Source organism: Myotis brandtii, unplaced genomic scaffold, assembly GCF_000412655.1.
Source record: "Myotis brandtii unplaced genomic scaffold, ASM41265v1 scaffold56, whole genome shotgun sequence".
In the NCBI taxonomy this organism is placed as follows: domain Eukaryota; kingdom Metazoa; phylum Chordata; class Mammalia; order Chiroptera; family Vespertilionidae; genus Myotis; species Myotis brandtii.
Genome location: NW_005370080.1, coordinates 1,777,919 through 1,798,377, shown reverse-complemented (window position 1 = coordinate 1,798,377; position 20,459 = coordinate 1,777,919). Strand labels below are relative to the sequence as shown.

Below are 20,459 nucleotides of genomic sequence, written 5' to 3'. Positions count from 1 at the left end.
ATTTTCTACATTTTAGAAATTTCTTAAATAAAAGATATAAATCCCACTTCCAATTAATCTGAAGAAGAATTATAAAATTCAGCTGTGTGTTTCTGGCCCATTATTCTTGCTGGGCTTCATTCAGAGTCTGTCATGAAAAGGATTCTAAATTGCTTTAGGAGCCTAAGATAGAGTCTATTAAAAAAAATAACTACTTTTTTATGTTACGCATTTCCTAATTTTCCTACAATGGACTTATATGGGTTCTATTTATGAAGCAAATAATTTTTCATTAAAAATACATTTTATTTGAGTTGGCTCAATTTAAGAGGAAAAACAAGACGATGGTACTTGTGGCTATTGAGGGGAGAGAATTCTCTCTAAGTCATCCTTGACCACATCCACCCTGATGTTCATGAATGAGTCGCCAGCCCTGTGGTCCCACCTCTTCTCTTTCCCTGAATCTCTCCATGCATGAAGTTTCAAACATTCTGTCCCACACTCAGCCTCTACCAGCCACACTGTGGATCTCTGAAAGCTAGAACCTCATGCATTCTCTCTTCTCTGGACCTCTAGCTTCTCCATCAAATTAATCCTTTTACTCCTCCTACGAAACATGTCAGTGGCAAAGAAACTTTCCTTTGCCACTTGGAGATATGGCTCTTAACCAGAAACACTTGTGGAATGAAATTTATTTTTCAATTTTGTGTTTTTATTTTTTTAATTGTAGATACACAGGACAAAAAAAATTACATTTTAACCATTTTGAAGTGTATAGCTCAGTGGCATTAGGGACATTCTCGTTGCTGTGCCAGTGTCACCACCATCCATCCACAGGGAATATGGATTCCTACTCCTACCCCATGCTGCTGCCACCATCAGAGAAGTCTGCTGCCCTCAAATGTTTAACTATAAGATGAGAAATGAGACTTCAGTTGCCCTGGAGACCCTTTGTCTCTTAGGAACTGACCACTGAGTTTTAAGAAGGTTCTGATGCGTGTATAGACATTAGCCAGAGTGACTGTCTTCTTTCCTCCTTCTCTTTGAACAGCTCTGAGCAGCGGGTCCCCTGCCCCACTTCTTACCACAGCTCCAGTTTGCACTCGGGTGACGGTATCACAAAAGCAGGACCTCTGGGCCTTCCAGAAATAAGACAAGTGCCAACTGTTGTGATTGAATGTGATGACAATAAAGAAAATGTGCCTCATGAATCAGACTACGAAGACTCTTCCTGTCTCTACACAAGGGAAGAGGAGGAGGAGGAGGAAGACGAGGATGACGACAGCTCATTGTACACCAGTGCGTGCATCCAGCTCTTCATTGGGGATGGGGCGGGGCCTTTATAGAAAGAGCGCTGATGAGCTGCCCAACACTGTGGTTCTAACTTGAGGTCTGGTGTCAGCCGGCCCTGGGTCACAGGGCAGCTCCATTAACCTCTTAGGGCCTCAGTGTTTTCATTAGTAAAATGAAAGGGTCAGTGTCCTCTGAACATCCCCATAGCTCTAAAAGTTACATCCTGCTGCACCTGCTACCTCTTAGATGGCTCTTCCTTGATTCAGCTGCTTCCCTTAGGATGCAGCCCCCTCCCTCAAAAAAAGGGGTAGGAACCCTGAAATTCAATTTGAATCTGCATAATACTCATATAGACTCACCATTGTGTATGCAGCAAATTCACTTTAAGCAGACCTCAACAAAATTGAGAAGGTCTGAATTGAAATTTCTTACTTAGGTCCTCAAATGTGCTAAGAGAGAAGAGATGAAGAAAGCAAAGTTCAAAATCTGTCATTCTGGCCATGAGTAATCAATACATTTTAGTTAAGTGATTAGAAACTGATATTTGGTTAACTTTGTAATAAATTAACTTATAGCGACTTTTCACTGAATATATACCGTGCCTGGCCACGTGCTAAGATTTTTATTCTGTTATCTACATCTTACAACACGCGGTAGCATGGACACTATTGCCCCATTTTACAGAGAGGGGAAGAAAAGGGAGAGGCCAGTGACCTGCCCAGAGCCTCACATCTACTCAGGGGCAGTGCTAGGGTTTGATACCACTGTCTCATTCCAAAGTCCATGTTGTAAAACCAGTGAGGAGGGGAGAGGACTAGCCTACAAGATAAAATCCAGAGGAATCCCCCAAACTTGCTGCTTCCCACTCTCCTCCTGCTGCTGGTAGGAGTCCTGGTGGCAATGGCATGATCAAGGTGATGTCCAGGAGAGGAGCACGAGGGGTGGCCAAAGGCCTAATTGACCCAGGGAGGAAGGAGCAGCTGCTCAGCCCCGGGCACTGTTCCCTGCCCAGAGAAGTGAATGTTTTACAGCAGCGTTTCTCAGCCTCAGCACAGGTGACATTTTGGGCCAGATTAGACTTTGTTGTCCTGTGCACTGAGGGATATTTAATAGCATCCCTAGCCTCTGCCCGCTGGATACCAGAAGCGCCTCCCCCCAAACCCAGTTTGACAATCAAAAGTGTCTCTAGACTTTGCCAAGTGTCCCCTGGGGAACAAAATCACCCTGGTTGAGAGCCATAGATTTATTCCAGATGGAAGGCAGCCCTGCCCTGGCTGGCTGCTCAGAACTCCTTACATTGAAAGAAAAACTATCCCAGAATATTGACTATTTTAATGAACTCACTTCCACTCCCACCCCAAACAGACCTCACTGTCTGCCCAGCTTTATTTTCCTTCATGACCCTGGCTCCACAGTCACTGATCTCCTTTGTCTCCTGTGACGATCTGTCACCTCTGAGCTTTCCCACATGCAGACATCCACCAACCTGCTCCCTGGGCGCATCTCACTTGTCCTGCAGGTGCCAGCCCCTCCTGCTCTGTGAAGCTCCCTGTGGTTACTAAAGACCCCTGTCCTTTCTCCCCCTTTTGCTTCTATTACTCTCCAGTCTGTCCCTCCTTTACGGTGTTGCCTGCGTACCGGCGGTCCCTGGAGAGCCAAGATCCAATCACAGGCTCCCCTGTGCCCCTCACATACTCAGCACTGCAAGGTGTACCCAGCTTGTTGCTTGCAGGAACTCTATGGAAGGGTCCTTTGGGGCCTTACCCACTCTCAGGTGTGAAGCCACTGTCTTCCTGCCTTTCACCTTGTGACCCACAGTTGTTCCTATGGGCGCCTGGGCAGGTGTGTGTCAGCGTTATTAACTCGTTTCCCCTCCTGCAGGCTCCCTGGCCATGAAGGTGTGCCGGAAGGACTCCTTAGCCATCAAACTCAGCAACAGGCCCTCCAAGCGAGAGCTAGAAGAAAAGAACATCCTTCCCAGGCAGACGGATGAAGAGAGGCTGGAGCTGAGGCAGCAGATCGGCACCAAGCTCACCAGGTAGGACAGCAGGACCACCAGCTCTGCAGATTTCCCACATGCAGACATCCACCAACCTGCTCCCTGGGCGCATCTCACTTGTCCTGCAGGTGCCAGCCCCTCCTGCTCTGTGAAGCTCCCTGTGGTTACTAAAGACATCAGTCTCCATCCCCCAACCAGTCCCGGGCGTCTCTTGGAGAGCTTACAGCAGAGAGTCTATGGAAAACATTCCATTTCTTCTCAGTCCCTTCCCCTTCCCTCATTCAAATCTGGGAAATTTCACTTGAGATTCAGGGAGAACCTGAGAGGCAGGGTTCCTAGACAAGAACCTCCTGTAGAAAAATCACCACCATCCCTAGAATTGAGGGCCTGTGTACCATTGGAGTTTGGCTAAGCACAAAGCAATCTAATAAATGCACTTTCTCCTATACTGTGCAACCAGAAGATATCAGTGGCTGTTACGGATGCCTCGTCACTAAGCTGTGACTTTTGGGTGATTGCCCTTTGTGTACATTACAGACATGAACATAGAGTGGGTTATATTAACATACTAAACACCTGGATGTATTTGTAATCTAGAGCATGTTTATATGGTATTAACTTAGATTGTGGAGCACTGATTATTTTCCAGGTATTCTTCTAAACATTTAACATGCATTAAATCACTTAATCTGTGAGGCTCCCTATGGAATGGACATTTTGTGCCCACTTTACAGATAAGAACACCAAGTATAGAGAACTTGAGTTTCCTGTATGATGTCACATAGACTGGCTGTAGAATGCTCCCTCTCGCGACCATATTGTGTTGCCTCTGTAATAATAGTCATCACAAGCCCCACCTTGTCCCAGGCACTGTGCTAAGTGTTTGGGTGCAACATGTAGACATCCCTTGGGTTTCATCCTCCTCTCCCTCTTCCTAGCTGGGCAGCCTTGAGTAACTCACTTATTCTCTCTGCCTGTGTTTCTGTATTTGTAAAATGTGCAGTTGTAAGAATTAAGCAATATAAGCAAAGCATTTAAAATAGTCCCTGGCCCATAGTAAACATTCAGTTATCTGTTATGTCATTTTCTTCTCCCCATAACCCCATCGGTAGCTTTCATTATCACCTTCACCAGGACAACTGAGGCAGCTGGTACCCGAAGAGGTTACGGGGCACAGATGCCATCCACTGGGGCTGCTGGGGTTCTTCCCTCCACCTGATTTATTTTCTTACTTAAGGACAGTTTCCCATAATTAACTTGGTTTCCTCCTGGAGGATGTTGTTTCAGTCTTACAGAGCGGTATAAAATAGTTAACACTGATGGATGATTTGTCCTTGAATTCTGCAGTCTTTAGAATCATGGCATGAAAATATCTACCCACCTACTCCCCGCCGCCTTCCCCATTGGTCAGTGAACATGGTGCACATCCACAGCTGGCATCCCAATCTCTCTTAATTCCTCGGTGATAGTTACTCCCAGCCCTCTGGAGGGCCGGTGCCATTGTTGCAGAGCCTGATTGTTAAACATTCTACCTTCTGCTGACCTGAACTCTCTATCCATGCAACTCCCACCCATGGGTCTTCTTCTCTTTTCTGAAGCTACTCAATGCTTCAGGCCTCTTAACATGCATATATTAGGGAACTGGAAACAATGGTCTGGCGTCCCAAGTATCCTCTCCTTGGCTGCAGATGGCCAGGTTTCTCTCTGAAGGTGGGTGGGGTGGGTGGATACAGTGCTTGGCTGATTCCTGACCAGCCTTTCAGTTTTATACTTAATATAAATAGGGCTGTTTTGTGGGGGGATGAGGAGTGCAGGAAAAAAAGAAGGAGCGTATCCTTGATCTCAGCCCCACTTCTCAGAGTTCAGTTCCACCACTTGAGTGTGGACATCCTTTATGTGCTCTCGGGTCTCATTTCCCCAGCTTTGCTGCAGTGCCTTTTATTCCTCCCAAAGTCATATTTAATCCACATGACTCCATTTTATTTATTTGAAACCACCACCCCTAAAAATGTCATCATTTAAAAATTAGACCCTGGAGCCCTAGTCGGTTTGGCTCAGTTAATAGAGCATCTGCCTGCAGACTGAAAGGCCCCGGATTCAGTTTCGGTCAAGGGCACATGCCTCGGTTGCGGGCTCCTCCCCAGCCCAAACCCTGGTTGGAGCGAGTGCAGGAGGCAACCAATCGATGTGTTTCGCCCATCAATATTTCTCTCTGTCTTTCCCTCTCTTTTCCACTCTCTCTAAAAATCAATGGAAAAATATCCTCGGGTGAGGATTAAAAACGAAAAAATTAGACATGGAGCCATGCTTCTCAAAGTTGACAGGGCGACCTGTCAGGGTGACCCCTTGATCAGCTAGGGCAGAGGTCTGGCCCTTCGCCACTTCCCAGCTTGGGACACTGATTGGTTGAAGAAGCAAAATCCCCCAGAAGATGGAGCTCAGGACCACTTGGAATGGGGTTTCAGGTACTAGGGGGAAGTGTGATGCATGAAGAAGTAATGCTTTTGTTTCTGAACATCACAGAAGCTGAATCTCTCTGTAAGTCACCAGGACTACTTATTTTAAATTTTGATTGATTGATTGATTGATTGATTGATGTTTAAGAGAGAGAGAGAGAGAGAGAAAGGGAGGGAGAGAGACAGACAAGCAGGCAGACATTGATATGTTGTTCCACTTATTCATGCATTCATTGGTTGCTTCTTGTAGGTGCCCTGACCAGAGATCAAACCCACAACCTTGGCTTATTGAGATGGCTCTAACCAACTGAGCTACCTCTACCCAGCCAGGCAGGACTACTTATTTTAAAAGAAAGGAACCAAGACTCAATCATTACCGGCTCGTGGTTACCCCACAACCAGTGCTCTCAGGCCTCCTGTTGGGGAGTAGCCAGCTGTTCAGACCCGGCTCCTCTCCACCTGTGCTCCTCTCCCTCAGCTCCCTCCAGTACCCTCTGTAATGTTTAGATCAGACAGAGGGAGAAAAGGCATGGGAAGAAAAGGAAAGCAGAAGGTGTCTTGAAGTAGATGTGTAGGAATATGTCATCTAAATTAAGCTCAGGAGTAAATGAGGATCCAGACACTCTGCCTCCCTGACACACTTGTTCCCCTAAAATGTTTCTTCACTGTTGGTATCACCCACCCACTCGGGGGTGAACTGTTACCATCTTTTGGCAGTCATGACTCACCAGAAGTTTGTCAGCACCTTTCCAGGTTTTAGAAAGAATGTTTCTCCTTGTCATGTCCTTTTTCTAGATGAGACATAGCCAGTGATTGAAGATACTTAATTTGAGCTACTTGGAGCTACTTCGTTTTCTAGGGCAGCCCTAACAGACTACCACAGACTGAATGGTTTACAAAACAAAAATGTATTTTCTCATAGCTCTGAAGGCTGGAAGTCTGAGATCGAGGTGTTGTCAGGGCTGGTTCCTTCTGAGTCTGAGGGAGAATCTGTCCCAGCCTCTCTCCTGCTGCTGGTGACTTGCTGGTCATTGTTGCATCCCTTAGCTTGTCAATGCAACACTCCAGTCTCTGCCTTCATCTTACTTCTCCCTCCGCGTGTGACCCCTTCTTATAGGACACCAATCAGATTGGATCAGGGCCCACAGTAATGACTTGCTTTAACTTGATTACTTCTGTAAAGATCCTCTCTCCAAACAAGGTCACATTCTGAGGTATGGGGGATTAGGACTTTCACATATGAATTTGGGGGGGCCACAATTTAACTCATAGCATTTGGGGAAGTATAATGTACCTAGAACAGGGGCTTCAACCTCAAATGCATGCCAGGGCAAAATAGATGTTGAACATAAGCAAAGCAGCCAGTTCTAAGATTGTTGATAGGGAGTGTTGAGAACTAGGGCGAGGTGGAAAGTTCTCCCGTTATCTATGGGGCCTGTCACTATTCACCTTCAGCTCCTGTTGTTTTGTAGAAATGAAGGGCCAGTTTGTCAGATTTTCTGAAGAAAAATCTGGATTTTTTTAAATGAAAATTCCAAAATTTTTAAACATTGTACAAAACAATCAATGTATTTATGGATTACATTCAGCCCAAGGACTACACCTCAGCCTGGGCCCCTGGTTTAACCTCTGACCTGGAAGCCATGTGTTTCCTATCTAGAGTAGAAGGTTTGTGTGAGTGCCCTACACATTTAGGTGAGATGAGAAAGACTATTATGTGTACAGTGAATGCAAATGTGCGAATGTGCATGTGTGCCTCTGTAGTAAATTGAAATTGACATCTTGTATCTAAATTAATTTGAACATAGGTATGGATTGATCACTAAAGCAACATACCATATTCCTAAAAAGAATTTGAGTTCCAACTCTGTTTCAGGGATTTAGTCAGATGGTTTGCAGAATGTTTACAAATTACTCTGCTGCTGAAGAATACATTAGGTTGGATGAAGAAGTTGGTTGAAATATCAATGGATGTAACTGCTTTCTTTTCCTTACTGCCCACGAGTCTGCGAATCAGATGGACTTGGGATTAAAGCCCTTGGTGATTGTTGATAGTTTGAATCTATATGTAAGGCATGAAAACCAGCATTAAACACCATATGATAGATCAGATGTAGGCCCTCTTTTGGGGAGTACCAAACCTACCTTCTCTCTTCCCTACTGCTCAGTGCCATCACTTAAAAAGCTGCTGTCTTTCTGATGGCAGGAGGGTGGTGGATGAGATGGGAAGGTGGACAAATAATGGCCTGATCATCCCATGAAACCTAACATGGTATTCCTCCTATTTAGTAATGAATAATATGCTAGGAAGAAAGCATATTCTGAATATGTATTTTATGTTCCTAAGGAGTTCACACTGTAGTCACTACAAGCAGTTATAAAATGATATGTACAGAGGATTTTGTGCTGCTTTAAATTATAATAGAATGATCAAGGGAGAACATTGAAATCCATTTTTATGCTCATAGCACAGGTAATAAAATACAGTAATGCTGACTTCTCACTGTAGCTGGAATACCGTTTATAGTTTGGAAAAATCGGTGCCAAGTCTGACACCCCAGAGCTTCATTCCAAAGTGGCAAATGCCATCTCCCCCGAAAATCTAAGGACCTATGCTAAGTGTGCTCTAGCCTCTCCCAGGCTAGGTCATTTCTTCTGCTACAAAAGCACTTTCTAAAAATAGGAATAACAATCAAAGGCACTATGAATTCAATCCAACTTTGACTGACTGGTGCACCCTGGGCATGTGTTACGGAATCACTTGAAGAAAGAAGGGAAAAGAATAGACCTGAGTGATGTTTAGAGTAGACCTGGCCCTTCATCCTCCTCATCCTCATCCTCATCACTTTGGCGCACATCATCCTCACAGAACGGCTCAGGGGGAAATGTAGAGAGGGCACTTGGATCTGCTCATCCTCACACCCGCAGAGCCTGGATGGGAAGGGCTCAGAGTGTGTGCTTTTCCTGTGGATTCTGAGACCTCCCATTAACGAAACTGAAATTGGAGACTCGTCTCCAAGCTGAGACCAAGGATGGAACAAGTGAAGTCAGGTTGACATATGACTTGAATGTAGTTATTGAGTCCTGCAGCGTTTGCATAACAAACACGCCAGCTGTTCAGGTAGCTCGGCTGCTCTCAGATCATTTGACATCTCCTAGTACCTCGCTGCACAAAAATAGACATTTCTCTCTAAAAGCCCTTTAGAAATGCTGACATCTTCTGAAAGGTGCTGACTTGAGTCAAGACCACAGCACTGCCTGTCTGATAGAAAGTTAAGGACAGCCACACATTGATTGTTTGTTGGGTGTGTTTTCTAAATGAAAGATGAGAAAGCTGTCCCGGTAAGGTTTGAGTGAAGCCATCGAGAGGAGGTGGAATAAAACTTCAAAACCACATGAGTAGAGGGCATTGAGGCTGAGCCACGCCCACCACAGAGACCCACAGCCACAGGACATGCCTCAGAGACATGCCTAGCCTCTTGCCGTCTCACCCCAGCTTCCAGCTGTTAGGAAATGCAGTAAAGACTGAGCTCTTGGCATCCTGTTACTAAGACGGATTCTGAGCCTGACAGTGTGCACACGGGAGGAGTCACAGTGTGCAAACCCTGCACTGGATGTCAGGGAGCAAAGCCACATCTTGTCAGGCACTTCCAGAGCTCTGCGTTTGTGACTTGCAGCTGCCGGGTGCATCTTTCAGTGATTTAGTAAGTGTGGAGGACAAAAGAGCTGCTTTTGACACAGCAGGAACCGAATCGATCTCAGTGTTTAAAACTTGCAAAGGTTTTTGTGTGTGTGTGTTTTTTTTAAGTGCCATCATAGGTGGGTAGGGAGTCTTATTTTGTTTTCTATTTCATAGCTTTTGTAAATGGCTGATTATCCCAGCAGCATTTCAAAATTGAGGTGCAGGGGGTGGAGAGGGTACTACTATACTCAACTACAAACTAAGTAAGTAGGCAAATCCTCCAGGCTTCTCTCTGGCCACGTTTTAAGAGGTTCTACTTGATCTGGAATAGTTAAAGAGAGCCCTTTAGTTTTCCTGTGATTTTTTTCCTGGTCATTGTTGGAGTAATCTGCAATGATTTTCTTGTTTGTTGTTCACCTTAGCACCTGGCAGAAAGAAAGGCCCTGTTTCTTGGATTACTTGGCTAAGTTAAAGAAAAATCAGCCTGTCTATGTTTAAAGATGATCACTGACATAACATTATCTAAGACTTTAGAGCCCTTTGCTGTTGACAATATGCTCTCCCACCCGTGCCTCATCTGATGAACTTCACCACAGCCCTGCAAGGTGGCTGCTATTGGGAATCCCATTTTGTAAGTGAGGAAACTGAACTAATGATGAGTGGTATAGATGTAAAAAAGAAAATATAATTTTTATTTGTCAAAAATAAATGAATAAAAATTTAAATTTTAAAAATAAACTGGCTGGAGGAAGGAGGCAGCCATGGCAGTTGGAATGCAGAGACTCACGGTTAATCTGAGAAGCACTGGAGTGTCAGGGGGGTCTGTGTTGGGGCCACTACACTATATGCCCATGATCTACATCAATGAATGAATTGCTCCTGGGGTCCAGTTTAGTAAAGCAACTCATGGAAATTAAAACAATCCCAATGAGAGAAAAATGAGACCTAAAATAAACTTTGCTTCTCTTTAAAGGAAAAAATAGCTAAAGAACAACTGGGAGATCCCAAAGAGAATGGTGGGCCTTGAGCTAAATGAGTTTGTTTTCTATGAGTTTAAGGTTAGCTTTCCAGGGAAACGGTTACTAAGGAAAATCATGGAACTCCAGCTTCAACAAATTGAGTCTATTGAGATGTATTGATTAATAATCTGCTGTGTGCACAACCCTGTGCGAGGTGTCATTTAGAAGGTAAGGTGTACTCATCATTAAGTCTGGGATGCCAATGGCAAGTTCTGGGAAAGTGTAGGCCCTTTGGAGCACACATTCTTTTGTTGGTTTGAATTTATTGTAGACTATTTTTCTTTCTACTTTTTCCCCCTTAAAATGTTCCCAAATGGCCCTAGCTGATTTGGCTCATGGATAGAGCGTCAGCCCCGGGTTGAATTCCAGTCAAGGGCACATGCCCAGGTTGCAGGCTCGATCCCCAGTAGGGGGCGTACAGGAAGCAGCTGATCAATGATTCTCTCTCATTGATGTTTTTATCACTCTCTCCCTCCTCTCCCTTCCTGTCTGAAGTTAATAAAAATATTTTTTAAATGTTCCCAAATGCATGGAAGTGGAACTGGGTTCTGGATAAGTTGAACATTAAATAATCTAAACATTTGATTCAGAGTTTATTCTCTCTTAAGTCTACACATTAATGTTAACTACTGCGAGTTCTCAGAGCACTTTCTTGCAATATATTATTTTCTTTCCTACAATCTTTTGATCCTCTCATTAGGTCAAACAGTCCTGAGGACCCCTCATTTCCATCATACTTTATCCATGAAAGGATTTCTCAAAGCCATTTGTGAACTTATCAGAGAGCAATGAATAAACTGGGAGTTAAACCATCCTAGGAAGCATCCAAATATTTTTCAAACTTTAGTTGAAAGGAAATGTTGTTGCATGGAATACTACCTCAAATCTGGTCTAATGCTTTCAAATTGGCTTATTAAGAGATCCCCCCGCACCCCACCCCCACTATGGGCTTTGTGCCTATATCTCAAGGAGACTTTTGTGAGTCTCTTCACCCACTTCACAAGTGCATCTTCTGGACTCAAAAATGTAATATAATTAGAGCACTTTAGAACTTCAATGAACACTCACCATCATTGCCTCTAACACCTTTAATTTAATAGATAAGGAAACAGGCCAAAAGGCATGAAGCTGCTAGCCAAGTGACGTAGCTATCTGGCTACACTAGGATTAAAAATGTGTCCCCTGCGCCCCGCCAGTGCTAGAAATTAATATCCTTCCAGAAAAGGAGAAATGTACTCACTTCTTCTGGAGGAACAGGTCAATTATTAGTTAGAAAGCACAACAAGTTATATATCTAGGTTGATTTTTCTCAATTCACACCTGAAAGAAAAACAAATGACTGAAAGCAAAAGTTTTGAATTAAATCTGTAAGAAATATGTTTCGTACTCAAAAGGCCCATGAGAAAGGAAACCTTGACTTCTCCCATGGTTCTTTCATGGGCACTGTTTCCTCCTCTATCCCACTTAGCTAAGAGAACATTTAAATTAAATGTCCAAGCAAGAGGTGTTTCCCCATCTTCATAGTTAATAGTTCCTGACAGCTGAGAAAGTCTCATTAGTAATTTCTAAAACTGAGCAGGTACTTCAGAAGATTCTTTAGCTGGAGCCTCAGCTTAAAGTTGCCCTATTCTATTATTCAGATTTAGATCAGTGAAGCTCTAATCATTTATACGTAAGAAGATTTCTTTGTTCGTATTTCAGTGGTGATGTTCGCAGCATGATTTCCATGGTTGCAGCACTCTTTCTCCCTCGCCCACCAAAGCTGGCTTCGGGTTTACTCATATGTGATTTTTCTGCAGCTCCTATATAGAGCTTGCACACCATCCTGAATATTTAACTAGCACAACTGGTTTATAACAGAAATTTCCAGTGCAGTTGTTTTTCATCTTTGTTTACTGGCAAAATACCTCAAATCTCATGCAAAATGCTAAACGAGTAATTCATTTTATTTATCTCCATTACGTTCTTTTCCTTCTTCTTGGTTAGAATGCAAAGATTTTTATAATAACCACAAAAATTGCATATATGCTAACTAAGTAGTCATTTTTAGACAGGATATAAACAGGAAAAATCATCCAGAGATACAAAGCCTGGAAAATTGCTTTTCTCTTTGATTCTCGGGCAATTCATTTGAAATATAAGTGAATACGTTTCTATTTTAAGAAGTATGATCATGAAAATTTTATGTTCTGTGCCCTTGAATCATTAAAACAATAGTTCTTTAATAGCAGCCTTGTTAGTTCCTTTGGGAAAAAATAGGCAGACAGATAAATAGTGATGCTGACAGTAATCGGTGTATTGAACCATTTTACCTGCCTGAAATCCAATCCTCCTTTTGACTGTTACGATTTCCCCTTGTTTTGCTCATCTTTATGTTGTAACTTATCAAGCTCTCTCTTAAAAGATGCTAAGACAGGTAATTGCATCTTCTTGCATATTAGAATGATACTATGTAGGAGCTGCCCTCCCCGAATTTGATTGAACCAATGGATCCGCCTCCTGCACATTTCACCCCAAGAAGCCCTGTCCCTATCCCCCACAAGGAACGCCCTCAGCATCCTCTTGGTAAGTGGCATGGCTCTGCCTTTATATTCCTGGAAGTTGAATGGGCACCTTCTGCCTGGAGCCTGCCCTGTCAGTACAGCCCACCCTTGGTGCACCTCCCCTGCCCAGCCAGGCTCTCCATCTCGATTCCCTGTCACATTGCCCCTCTCCTCAGAGTCCTTAACTAACAGAGCCATTGGGGCCATAGCCTGTGGAATCTGATTCTCACCTCATGGTCAACAAATAGTGCACCAGGATATGCCCAGGCGTCTCCCACGAGGGAGCTGTAAATTCACATCACATTGTCTAGGCAAAAATAAAATAAGCCTTTTTAAAAAGAGCCTATATATAATGTCGGGTTTAGACTACCTAAGAAAGTAATTTAAATTTGTCTTAAATTTACATCACATGTTACAGGATATCTGTTTACTAATTTATTAATAACAGCATGCTGAGGTATGTAAAAATATATGAAACATTTTCTAAAACATCAAACATTTCTATGAACGTTTACAAACTTCCTATTGGACATGCCAACTTGATGTAAGGGAGACATTCTGATCTCCTTAATGTATGTCAGTCATCCCCATGTGAAGTTGACGGCAGAGCCCTAAGTCAGTCCTTGTGAGGCTAATTACTAGATGAGGCAATAATTCCTAGTAAGAGAAGCATGCTTCTAGCTGCCATGCGTGAAGCAACTCACAGCTGCAGCAAAACCCTGCAGAGCCACCAAAACTAATCCTCGTGTGGCCAAAGCATAAGCAAGGGCCAGAAGGCCAGAAGCCAGAGAGGAGAATGAGAGTTCAGCATAGGAAGGGTTGGTGTGAAAAACAAACAAACAAATAAAAATGCTTAGCAGTTATCAAAATAGTGTGCAAAAAAATTTAAATTCAAAAAAAAATAGTGTGCCAGCTACTAGTAAGAAAAGCCCATGCATGAGAGACATGACAGCTTCCCTAAGTTTCATTCATTGTGATGATGATGACGTTCCAGGAAGAGGATAAGCTGTTAGGCCTTCCTTCCTTTATTGCCACCCACAGTCTGTGAATCAGACTGTACAATGATTAAAGACTTGCATTCGTGTTGTCAGTCACCATTGTTCTTTGTGGCCTTTGTCTAGTGCTCATATTTTTTGCCTAATGTGTTGAAGGACCCAGCACATTACATCCTGCTTATGGGGTTAACAACTACACAGCACGTGACTAATTAATCACCCCTTTCACTGTGCATTGAGGCACCAAAATAATGCACGTTGAGTAAGCTGTGGCAGTTCTGTGATTCCACTGCAATGGTTGGTGCTTCAAGGACAGTTTCCAGCACTGGTGACACTTTGTGGCAGGAGCTAGCAAGCTACAGGCTGAGAGCCAAACCCAGCCTGCTGCCTGTCTGTGTAAATAAAGCTTTATTGGAACACAGACAAGCTGATTCATTTCCGTGTTGTCTGTAGCTACTTTCGCCCTATAGTGGTGGAGTAGAGTAGCTGTGACTGAGACCATATGCCCTCAAACCTACAGTACTTCCTGTGGGACCCTCTGAAGAAGAGATGGTGTAGTCAAGGGTTCGGACTGGGGACAGTTGGAGAAGGTGGCCTTGCACTCACAGCACTGGCAGAGGAGTCATTCAGGAAGTGCATACGCTTAAAGCATCTCCATTAGAGGGGTAAATTAAGTTTATCTACATAAATAGGGTTTTTTATGCTAATTTCTCTAATCATCAAAACAATTTCACTTACTCTTACTTATTAGTCCAGATCGGAAGCACCGTGTTGCTTTACCATGTATACCAGGCACAGTCCTGTGTCCTAAACCTGACTTGTTACCTGAGGAGTTAGAAAGCCGTTTCAGGGACAACCAGGTGGCGTTGCAGGCAGTGCAGCTCAGCCGTTGGCAGCCGCTAAGGGCCTGATGCTGCAGGCACATGAGAGGGGGAACACGTTTCCGAAGTGGGTTTTTCCTCGAGAAAGGAAGGCCACACACCATAAACATCAACAACAGTGACGAATGTCTTCTTGTTTCAGCTGCAGAAGCTGCACTCCAGGCCCCACGGGAAAAGCTATGGGCTAGAGAGTGGTGGCGTGCTTACATGTGACTCCTTGGGCACAGGACAGGCCTAACCTCAAAACTCAACCTCAGGGCAGGGGGTGCAGGTGACACCTAAGCCGAGTGTCACACAGATGTCAGACTGTGGTGACGAGACTGACAAAGCCTCCACACAACACTTACTGCATGAAGAAAAGCATGTGTTCTATACCCACACTCCCAATGTCAGCAGTGTCTGTCTTCTAATAGAGGAGAGAGCACGAGCAGAGGCCTGTGCTTTGCTATGGTGGCCGTCCCTAGCCCTGGCCCTGGCTTCTCCTGGGAGCGCCGGCCTGGCTGAGAAGGTGGCTTTCAGGGCTCTGAGTGGCCCTGTCTGCTGTGTGACATTCTGCTTGCAGACAAGCTCAGCCTCACAGTGACCTCTTGGGAAAGCCATGCAGAGGTGGGTGGCCAGCCTCAGGCGCTCCTGGGAGGAGGAGGAGGAGGCGGCTTCTGATCCTGAGGGGACTGCTGTGCAGTCAGCCCTTTCCCTCAGGACAGCGCTGGGTGTTCATTTGACACCTCAGGCTTGGTTTCCCTGGTGCTTCCCGTGAGGGCGTTCCAGTCTCAGCCCAGGGCTGCTAATGGATTCTGTCCGGGCTGTCCCTGCTCCTCCTGTGGGGTGTTCCGTCTTGGCCAGAGTGTCTGTGGTCTCTGATCTCCCTCTGGCCGCACCGGCCACACTGTACATGCAGGAGGGTGTGTGTGTGTGTGTGTGTGTGTGTGTGTGTGTGTGTGATATATATGAGAGCGCTTTGTATCTTTTGTGACAAGAATGTGAGGAAGTTTAAGAAAACTATAAAGACTAATAATATTCATCAGGCTGGGAGCTAACAATCCCCAGTTAGATTTGTGCTATAAATTCATGGTCCTTTTGGGGGAACATATTTGAGGGGAGACAGTGTCTTCTCGCAGGGGATCTCCCAATGTGTTGGATGGATAAGGCCAAGAAATGAGCGAGGAGTCCTATAAAATCAGCGGAAAGTCTGCTTGAAGCCCCGTGTCAGTCGCCGTTTCGGTCCTTGCTCCTCTTTCCCTTTCCCATGTGAGCAGGTCCTTTCCTGGACAAACAAACCCATCCCGTTTTCAGAACTCCATGTTTCCTGACCTTTTTAGAATTAACAGAAAGAGTTTCAAAGAATGCAAAGATGCAAATCCAGATTGGTGAGACATTCCCAAAATCCATCATGTTGCCGGAACCTCCCCCAAAAGGTCTGAGTGGGGGAGTCTTTTCTTGTTGTTACGCCACATATATAGAAAAACGTAGTTCTGAAAGATTGCCAGGCATGGGAAAGCACGTAGGGTTTAATGAGAATAACTACCCTATACCACTCCTTTGGGCTCTAGGGCTGCTGGTTTAAAAATGAAGCTTTGTATTTAAAAATGTACAGTGATGGATCAGGAGGCAGTAGGGGACATGAGACATTTGATAAAGGAGAACTACAGAAAGCTATGCAAAAGAATTTGACCAAACCCTCCACTCATGCATCTGAGACTCCAGGATTTTTGTGTTTCCAAGTTTCCAAACAGCTTGGGGTCTCATCTGCATGTGAGTTGTGATTATTTTTCCAGAAGTAGGAGAGCAGTAGAGGCCTTAGGAAGCAGCTGGAGAAAAGAGCTGTAGCCCTATTGACTGCAGGGCAAAGGAGGCTGGAGATTCCTGCCCATGGCTCCCTCACCTCCACTTCCACCCTCTCACCCTCCTTGGGAAGTGCCCCAGGGTGAGACTGGCCCTTTGGGAGTGAATGTAAAAGAGGAATGGGCTGCACCGCACTCTGAGGCTCCTGAAGGTGTCAGGGTGTCAGGGCAGAAAGGACAGGAGACATCCAGGGGCCCTACTTCCTATCATCTGCATGTGAGTTGTGATTATTTTTCCAGAAGTAGGAGAGCAGTAGAGGCCTTGGGAAGCAGCTGGAGAAAAGAGCTGTAGCCCTATTGACTGCAGGGCAAAGGAGGCTGGAGATTCCTGCCCGTGGCTCCCTCACCTCCACTTCCATCCTCTCACCCTCCTTGGGAAGTGCCCCAGGGCGAGACTGGCCCTTTGGGAGTGAATGTAAAAAAGGAATGGGCTGCACCGCACTCTGAGGCTCCTGGAGGTGTCAGGGTGTCAGGGCAGGAAGGACAGGAGACATCCAGGGGGCCCTACTTCCTGCTTTCCATCCCTTGCCTTCCTTTGCAAGTAACCAAGGGCTGAATATGTTGTTTATGGAGAACCCACAAAGCAGAGGCATCGGGGAAATCTGGAACCACCGTATTTTGTGAATGAATGAGTGGATGAATAAATTAAATGTATCCTCTATCACATCTTTGTGTTGTCTGAGCTGTGCACACCCACATAACCATGATACTGTCCTCCACAGCCACTCAGCAGTGACCCCAGAGCGCTCTCCCTTCATTTGAATCACTGTTTGTCCTTGCCCTGAGACCTGTGTTCATCAGAAGCAATATTCTTTAAAGTAGCAGCACACACAGTACATACAGGGATACCTAGGTAAGGCTCAAGTTAAGAAAGACTATCTGGATGCCCACATGGACCAGAAGTTCCTGCATGCGCCTGAATCAGATCTTTCGCTGAGATTCAGACAGCTGTGGGCATGTTTGCTGAGCATGTCCTGGGTCCACCAAAGGGCTGCTTTCTTGTGGGAGGTCAGCCCCATTGACATGGCATCTGTGCCCTCATGTGGAGCAGCCTGGGTCCACCAAAGGGCTGCTTTCTTGTGGGAGGTCCGCCCCATTGACATGGACATCTGTGCCCTCATGTGGAGCATCACTTAGCGGTAAGGTGACCAGGTATCCTCACATGGCTTTTCCAGCAGTGAAGGCAGGAGACCTCACTGAAGGGGCCAACACATACAAGGGGGGAAATGGCCAATGACACTTGATAACAGCAGGACTTGTTTTGGTGACATGTTAAAAATCAAGTGGGGACTCCCAAAAATAATTGGAATAATTTTCCAAGATTGGAGATTATATGTTTGTGTGACACAGATAATAGTGTATGTAAGTCATCTGAATATTTTTCTTGACTTACTCTTCTTGGTTGGCACCTGATCCTCTACCTCTAAAGACAAAAGGTACAAAGATAATCCAATTAGAATGACATCTGTCACTCTTGATCAGCAAGGTTGATATGTGTAAGTGACTATTAAAGCAAGTGTCTCCTTCTCTGGTTTTCCTCAGTGTCTCAAATCTGAATAGCTTCACAAAAACTTCATCAAAGATTTTCCCCACAATGATCTTCCCATCCATCAAGGAAACAGAGCGTTCACTCATTATGATAACATGAGGAGAAGTTATTCACAATAGGACTATTTACAAAGATGTGGGCAGGCTAAAGAGGCCTCTCCAACACAGAGCTTCCGACAATGTTTGTCAAACAACCGGAGTTGACAAGTGATAGGAATCTGTTTCTCAGTGTGACTCATGTATATTACTATTAATTATAACTTTCATTAGAACCAAGAAAGCAATAGACTGGAACTCTCTTTCTATATAAAGAAGTTACAGATATATGGGAACCCAGCTGGCATGCCTCAGTGGTTGAGTGTCGACCTATAAACCAGGAGGTCCTGGTTCAATTCCCAGTCAGGGCACATGCTGAGTTGTGGGCTTGAGACCCTGGTGTGGGGCATGCAGGGGCAGCCAATCAATGATTCTCTCTCATCATTGATGTTTCTGTCTCTGTTCCCTCTCCTGATTCTCTCTCATCATTGATGTTTCTGTCTCTCTTCCCTCTCCTTTCCTCTCTGAAATCAATAAAAGTCTTTAAAAAAAAAAGAAATGTGGGAGATTCTCAGATGCAAAGATTAAGAAAGGAGATAAGTTCTGAACCAAGAAAGACCTACCTGTTAGCTCCCCAAGGCCAGTAGGCTAACACATTTCTAACTCCACAAATTTTTTTACATATACCATATTCATCTTTTAAATTCCCACCTACCTGGTACCTTATCTGGAAAATATTCAACAGATATATCTTGAATCACATTGAAGCAGAATAAATACTAAATAAATGTTATACCTATTTGTCTAAGTTATAGCTCCTAGCTCCTTCCAGATCTTTTTATTTCCATAAGATAGAAAATAAATCTCAAGTCTTCCTCTTGTGTGGAAGACCAATACCTTGCCTGCTTCATTTCTCTCTTAACTTCAGTGAAGTTAATGACTGAACCCCTTTCAGGTTGTACAGAATATCTTCAAAACCTCTCATGCTCTCTAAGCTTACCTATTGCCTCTCCTATAGCCCACCCAGCCATGGAAGCAGCCTCCTCCACCTTTCTATAGTACCATCCAGAGTCCTTGTTCTCACACTTTAATGTGTATGCAAATCCCCTGGAGGTTCCTGTGTGGTGTCTCCTGTGTTAAAACAACACAGACAGCCCAGCCGGTGTGACTCAGTGGTTGAGTGTCAACCTATGAACCAGGAGGTCGTGGTTTGATTCCAGTCAGGGCACATGCCTCAGTTTCGGGCTCAATCCCCAGTAGGGGCCATGCTGGAGGCACCCAACCTATGTTGATGTTTCTATCTCTCTCCCTCTCCCTTACCCTCTCTCTAAAAATCAATAAAAAACATATTTTTAAAAACACACACAGATAGCTTCACTCCCAGAGTTTCTGGTTCCATAGGTCTGGAGTCCAAGAATTTGCATAGTTAATGAGTTTCCAGACGATTCAAGGCTGCTGGTCCAGGGACCACACTGAAGCACTGAATTAAAGGAGTGCCTCACAGTCCTGAATGCAATTCAAATTACCTGGGAAGCTGTAAAAATTGTGTATCAGTAACTGAGCTCTGCCCTATTATAGTCTGATTTAATTGGTTAAGAGTGTGGCCCAGCCAGTGGTATTGTTAAAGGTAATACAAGTTATTCTAATATGCTTCAGGGTCGAGAACACTCACTCAGAAACCATGGAAATGACAGAGATTAGGAAAACAGACAAAATGCTACAGGAGGAGGACCGAGGATAAGTGTGAAGTTATAACTGAAGGATGGTGTTTGTTCCCACCAGACTAGTGAAGCATGGAATTAGGATGGTACTAATGCACTGGTTCTGACACAATTTCAGTCTTTGGCCTTGACCTCTTAACAGATCGTATTAAACTTGTTGAAGGCCAATAGAAGGTTATTTTAAAAAATGCTTTGTGCTCCTAAGGAGAATGTTAACTTTTACAATAGAAACTCAGTAGAGCTATCTATTAGAGCCGTGGTCGGCAAACTGCGGCTCGCGAGCCACATGCAGCTCTTTGGCCCCTTGAGTGTGGCTCTCCTAAGCCTTAGGAGTACCCTAACTAAGTTAATAACAATGTACCTACCTATATAGTTTAAGTTTAAAAAATTTGGCTCTCAAAAGAAATGTCAATCGTTGTACTGTTAATATTTGGCTCTGTTGACTAATGAGTTTGCCGACCACTGT

The 20,459-nt window shown here is 44.4% G+C and overlaps 1 protein-coding gene across 7 annotated transcripts in view; it reads left to right on the top strand.

Annotated features, from left to right (window-relative positions):
• PHACTR1 (phosphatase and actin regulator 1) overlaps nucleotides 1-20,459 on the top strand; it is a 545,765-nt gene that overhangs the window by 494,871 nt on the left and 30,435 nt on the right. For all 7 annotated transcript variants that reach the window (XR_001364461.1, XM_014549553.1, XM_014549554.1 and 4 more), the window contains 2 exons: nucleotides 1,031-1,278; nucleotides 3,154-3,310. Coding sequence is in view for 6 of the 7 variants with exons in the window: in XM_014549553.1 (XP_014405039.1) it covers nucleotides 1,031-1,278; nucleotides 3,154-3,310 (405 nt within the window). In the remaining variant the exon portion in view is untranslated. The remainder of the gene's footprint in view (nucleotides 1-1,030; nucleotides 1,279-3,153; nucleotides 3,311-20,459) is intronic.